The 6,217-nt window shown below is 30.7% G+C and overlaps 1 protein-coding gene across 2 annotated transcripts; it reads left to right on the top strand.

The window, feature by feature from the left end:
* Positions 1–59: 59 nt before the first annotated feature.
* On the top strand, positions 60–5,938 carry LOC115453937 (zinc transporter 9). Of its 2 annotated transcripts, XM_037441308.1 has the most exons (13): positions 60–147; positions 186–795; positions 1,252–1,451; positions 1,798–1,870; positions 2,460–2,589; positions 2,781–2,919; positions 3,134–3,289; positions 3,409–3,520; positions 3,622–3,832; positions 4,324–4,441; positions 4,553–4,627; positions 4,724–4,837; positions 4,931–5,938. In XM_037441308.1, the coding sequence occupies exons 2-13, from the start codon at positions 417–419 to the stop codon at positions 4,973–4,975; spliced, it is 1,752 nt and encodes a 583-aa protein (XP_037297205.1). In that variant the 5' UTR covers positions 60–147; positions 186–416; the 3' UTR covers positions 4,976–5,938. The 2 variants fall into 2 exon arrangements, with proteins under 2 accessions (XP_037297205.1, XP_037297204.1); XM_037441307.1 differs by having other exon boundaries at positions 75–795.
* The last annotated feature ends 279 nt before the right edge of the window (positions 5,939–6,217 follow it).

Genomic DNA, 6,217 nt, shown 5'->3' with positions numbered 1-6,217 from the left:
CAACACTGGGCCTGGATAGCTTCTATAATTCATAAATTATCTGTGCACGTACATAGTGTTTATATTCTCTTTGCTGTGCACTGTGCAAATGACCAAAGAGTATGTGCCTATTCTTTGGTACTTAGACATATTATACATGCAATAAAAGTGATCATGCGTAGCATCTATAATAGTAGTCTGTGAAAGTGATAAAACTTTTGAATTATGTATGTATTTTTTATAATAAATGATAACATTTGGATATCACTCTCCACTGACATTGTATAACGTGTATTTTTTTGAAACTATCTACTAGATTAAATCTATTTGTCTCATCTAACATATAGTGTATGCAACAAAAAATAATGATAATCATAACTTATATGTGACAAGTGACATTTCAAGCAAGTTACTGCTATTCCCACAATCGAACAATCATGTTGCCTTCTATCGCAGCCAAGTGTTTATACCGGAAAATAGGAAGGCGCTCTGGTGAATTGAAGTATTTTCATTCAATATGTTTTGAAACTCCTGTAATGTTAAGGATTGAGGGTTTATGGACATTCAACAATAAGGGTTTTTCAAGATGTATCAATACTTCTGCTTATTATAGTGATAAAAGTAATCCTAATAGCACTAATGAAATTATAAATGGTAATAAAGATGCTCAGAAAATTATTAAACAATCACCCACAGGGGATATTATTGTTAAGACTGAGACTGATTCTAAAATGAATAAAGTGGTAACTAAAGTTACTATTGAAAAGAAAGATAAGACCAAACCACCTCCAGATAAACAAGGTGCACCACAGCCAGGTAATTTATTATGCATAATATTGGTATTCAGCATCATATACATTTTTTAAACCAAATCAATTATATTCCCATATACTACTCAATGACATAGCATGAAAATTTTAAATATCCTTTAAAATCAATAAATCCAAAATCTTAAAACCATTTATAGTGAATACATAAATACTGTTATGAATTTTTGTGAAAAATATTAAAATTGGGTAATTTATTCGTTTAAAACTTTGGAGTACAATTGTGCTGTTTTATGCAGCATTTATTAGACTCACCAAATAGTTAATATTTAGTCATTCCTAAGATAGTTTTACCCTTTTCAACAATGATTTGTTGAATCATAGTTAAAGGGCCTTTCATTTCATGCTAAACTTCTTGGCATATAATTTGAGACCATTATGGAAACCAAAAAATATTTTTAGTAAAATTACATAATATTACCATAATAATTTGATTCTTTTACAGTTAAAAAGAGGCTTCTAATAGATTTTTCGGCTTCATATACTGAACGCAATTTTATAACTCCTATGCGTGCAATGACAGAGTATTTGTTGAAGCAAACAGATTTAGAAACATTGCCAAAAGTGCTCAGAAGATCACCTTATGAAGCAGAACCTCCTATAACTGTTTATTATAGAAAAGATGTTGAGGCAAAAGCATTTGAAGTAGGTATTCTAGTTTATTGTACTACAAATATATATTGTTAATAGTTTTACAACTTTTTTAACCAAGGCACCATGTTTGTCTCAGGGGCCATAACAAAAAACGATTCTCTTCCCCAACCAATAACAAACCACACAAACTCCCAAATGATGTGGTTGCAGCAGGAAATGTTAACGGGTTAAAGAATGCTTGACAAATATTTTTCAAGTTAGTGAACTGGGATCTAGAATTGCAGGATACAGGCATATCAGTTAAACAAATTGCCTGTCTGATAACAAACAATAATAATAATAGATAGTATAGTATAATTAGGATGAATTTAAAATATTTAATAAAGAATGATTTTAGGTGTGGGGTTCCAAGGAAGCTTTAGAAAAAGAACTATTAAGAAGGGAACTAGATAGAAGAAGATACGAACAAGGTAAAAGCAATTACTTAGTATAAAGAGCAAATTTAATCTAGTATATTGATATGCCCCATATATTAAACCTGTTCAAATTCTGTATGTATTTTACTTCAATAATGCTTGTACCTCATACATAAATATTTTTAAACTTTAGTCTGTAGGTGGATACAAGCATGCCTTCAAATTTACTGGCACATAATTAAATAACCTTTCATGTTTTCTTATGAGCTATGTTTTAAAACAAAACATACTATGAGTACCAAAATCTTACATCTCAGTTGAGAATTATTGATAACCAAGTGGTTTTAAATAATTGTGTTTGCATGTATGTATATCCTAAGAATTAAAGCTTTTATCTGCAAATAAAAAAAATAGGAACATAGTTCATGTAATCATCATCACCCTCAGCTACTGAGTATCCACTGTTAAACTTAGGTCTTTCCAAAAGATATCTAATATTTGGCTGAGTTATAATTGTACTATCATAATCTTGTGTACCCTTAATTGATTAATAAAAATAATTAGGCAAAGCTAAGTGCAACATTTAAATTGAACTATTCAAAACATAATATTTTTTTATACAATGTTATTATGTGTGTTGCAGATGTTTTCACTGTTAAAAGAAGATTACGTAATTATAGAAGAGAAATGAGTCACACACGTTTAAAAACTGAATCAGAAGCAGTTGGTCTTAAAACAAGATCTGGTCGTGTTGTACTCACAGCTATAGGAATGTAAGTTTCGCATTCAGATTTTATATTATATTTGCGAACATTCAAATTAATTACAATATTACAATGCAGGTTAAAAAATATTATAAAGAAGGAGGTTGCTGCATTTTAATTCTGGCGAGATAATTTTGCATCATTTATTGAAATACATGTATAAATTGGTATAAATAGATTAATGCACGAACTGCTTTCAGAAACGGATGTAATTTTCTCTTTAAGCTTTGTGCTTGGTTTTATACTGGATCTCATAGTTTGTTCTCTGAATGCATACATTCCCTCGCTGATACTGTTAACCAGTTGATATTAGCATATGGAATTCATAAATCTGTTCAAGTAAGTAAATTTTTACATTAAATGAAGAATTTAGCAATGCTTAACAAAAAAAAATATTTATATATTCTAGTTTGCTAGGTCAATAATTAGAATGGCTGATTAAAGATATATTACATAATACAGTTAAACAATTCAAATGATGTAACATGAATGTCCCACTAAATATAAAGCCTAATGAAATGGTTAGTCAAACTCTACTTAATTAATTTTTCAGATGGCAGATGCGGATCATCCTTATGGTTACACAAACATGAGATATGTGTCCTCATTGATTTCTGGTGTTGGCATATTTTGTGTCGGAAGTGGATTATCGTTCTACCACGGCGTCACTGGTATATTAGATCCACAACCTTTGAATGACTTTTATTGGGTCAGTAAATTAAGCTTTTCCTAGGTATTCAGTGTTTGATGTTTTTTTTTCACTTGAAAAAGATCAATTTACATTTTAATTGATTGTTAAGAACGCGCCCGTTTTATTGTAATTTATAGGCATACTTCGTTCTTGGCGGTGCAGTAGTATCTGAAGGCGCCACCTTAATGGTGGCATTAAATGCTATTCGGAAAGGTGCACGAGAAGCGAATATGTCCTTATATGAATATGGTACGTCAATACGTGTTTAAAATTATAATGACTAAACGTTAATAAAATAAAAGTTATAATAATACAAATGAATCATAACGTTAAATATTGTAAAATTCCAGTGATGCGCAGCTCGGATCCGTCAGTAAACGTGGTACTGTTGGAAGACACGGCGGCTGTGGCGGGTGTAGTGGTGGCAGCGTCATGCATGGCCATCTCGCAGTACACCGGGAACCCGCTACCGGACGCGCTCGGCAGTATCCTAGTCGGCACACTGCTAGGCGGAGTCGCGTCATTTATCATACTGAGCAATGTTGGCGCTTTGGTCGGCAGGTACGATAGATTTGATTGGCAGATACGGTTTTAGAAAGCATTAATTTTAGTCTATAGTATTTAGTTCGTATCGACTTTTACGATAACAATTGATCTGATTGGATTGTAGTTTGGGAATTTAGTGAGGAAATCTAGTGAAGAAATATAAAATCCAAGCCTTAAAACGAATTAAATGTTATTGAAGTAGGTAAAGTCAGCCGCAAAAGTAGCTAAACAAGTTTAAAACTTAAATCGCCACACATTTAGTTTAATCAAAACTTTTTTTTTTATTTAAGTAAGGTATAGAAAATTATTTTTGTGAAGAAAAAACAATTGACATGAACCCAAAAATGTATAGGCAATTTGAAGGAGTTTGTTCAGCTACTTATGTGAGTGACTGTACCTACTTTTTATGTATGATTTCTATGTAATAAACCATATTATCTTCAAAGGAAAAAATGAGTTGTGATTTGATTTAATTAGTTTTAACAAGTATTTCTAATTCTTTCTAGATCTATACCACAAGAGCAGTTAGATGAAATAAACAGTGTACTAGAAAGAGACTTTATGATTCGAGCCATTCATGACGTTAAGGGTATAGATATAGGAAGTAATTTAATAAGATATAAGGTAAGTGTAATAATATTGAGGTACAAGTATATGTACATTCTGTATAAGAGAGCATTACAACAGAAACAGAGTAGAGAATAGATTTTTTATTTATGTTTTATTTTTACGCAGGCTGAAGTTGACTTTGACGGCAGAGCATTGACAAGATCTTATTTAGAAAAACATGATTTAAATGGCTTACTAGAGGTAATAACGTTATACAAATTTTACAAGTGGCACCTTTTGATATGTGATATCATAACGTTGCAATTATATGATAACTATTAATATTTTTTATTCTAGGATATGAAGAAAATTGAAACAATTGATGATGTGGAAGCATTCCTTCTCAAGCATGGAGAGAATATAGTGGATATGCTAGGAGGAGAAATAGACCGAATAGAGTTAAAATTAAGGGTACATTTATCAATACCATTAGTTTAAGTTTATTTTATTTAAAATGAATGTTATGTAAGTATCACTAATGACAACATTATTTTTCGTTTACAGAAAAAGTTCCCTCAAATACGGCACTGCGATTTGGAGATACTTTAATCCTATTTTTTATTTAAAGTGTATTTATATGTAAAAATAATAATTGTTGGCCTTAACTAGTCAAGACATGTTGGTACTGTAAAGATTAATAATTAATAACACTATGACTGGAGTCATACTCCAAAAAAACAATCTGCCGTGTTTTTACTTTCGTGGCTCTTTTCAGAACTTTATTTTTTTAAATAACACACTCTGATATTGTCATTTTAGAAATTGTACTCATGAATAAGTAGTAATTTCCATCGAGATTAAAAATATCTGTCATATTGTAGTAATATATACTTATAGAATATGTTAAAAATATACTAATAAATTAGCTAATGTTAGTTCCGTAACTACTTACTAGAATTTTCATAGAGCTATGTTGAAACTTGCAGCTACTATATTAAATTATCAAAACTCAGACTTAGTAATGAACACAGTTTTTATGAATTTCCTAGACTAGTGATGATTTCAAGATACAATGTGCAGAATTAAATGAAGTGAAATCCACACTAAATAACCTTGTCCTGGGTAGTCTATTCAAAAGATTCCAAACTACTTTCTGTATTCTACAATAAGCACTGACTTGCAAATGCTTAGAGCTTACAGAATATGTTTGGTCTAGAAATATCCAGTGAATGTAACCGTGCCTTTTATTTATATTTGTGTAGAATGATTTAGTGGAAACTTTATTATATATAATTACCTAGCTAATTATATCCTATTTGAAATAATATAGTTACAACATTTAAAAAAATGTGTTGTTTGTGAGAAGTAAAGGGTATTAGTCGCTCCATAAATGATAGGAAGGCGGGATTCCAAATAATTAAAATCCAGCCATCTCCTTTGTAAAGTGTAAATAACATACTCAGAAATATTCAACAAATTGAAGGGACTGTGAACATGGATTAAATCTATAGCTGTTAATTCGATTTTCATTGAACATTCTGATTAATAAGTAAATAAAATAATAAGCACTTGTTTAATTATTTGATATACTATCCATAGTGACACCTCAAGATTAACAATTTTAATTAAGTAATTGTCATCATCCCTAGAGTTACATCTAAGGATATTGGACGTTACCTGTATGAGAAATATTTTTAGTATAAAGGATTGAAATGATGACCTTATATTTAAGGGCAATTGGGTCTTCCAGAGTATTATACAGTAGCTACTTTTAGGATTTATGGATGGCATTGCATCATAATATCTACCCAATGTACAACCTATGCTCGCTACCCCCATGTATCATCAACC

The sequence above is a fragment of the Manduca sexta genome, chromosome 22 (assembly GCF_014839805.1).
Source record: "Manduca sexta isolate Smith_Timp_Sample1 chromosome 22, JHU_Msex_v1.0, whole genome shotgun sequence".
In the NCBI taxonomy this organism is placed as follows: domain Eukaryota; kingdom Metazoa; phylum Arthropoda; class Insecta; order Lepidoptera; family Sphingidae; genus Manduca; species Manduca sexta.
This window is presented reverse-complemented; position numbering and strand designations above follow the sequence as displayed.

Bases quoted from the DNA above. Each gene is read 5' to 3' on its own strand.
- LOC115453937 (XM_037441308.1), top strand. From the start codon at position 417: ATGTTGCCTTCTATCGCAGCCAAGTGTTTATACCGGAAAATAGGAAGG. The intron at 796-1,251 runs GTAATTTATTAT...ATTCTTTTACAG, and splicing joins ACAAGGTGCACCACAGCCAG to TTAAAAAGAGGCTTCTAATA. The intron at 1,452-1,797 runs GTAGGTATTCTA...GAATGATTTTAG, and splicing joins TTGAGGCAAAAGCATTTGAA to GTGTGGGGTTCCAAGGAAGC.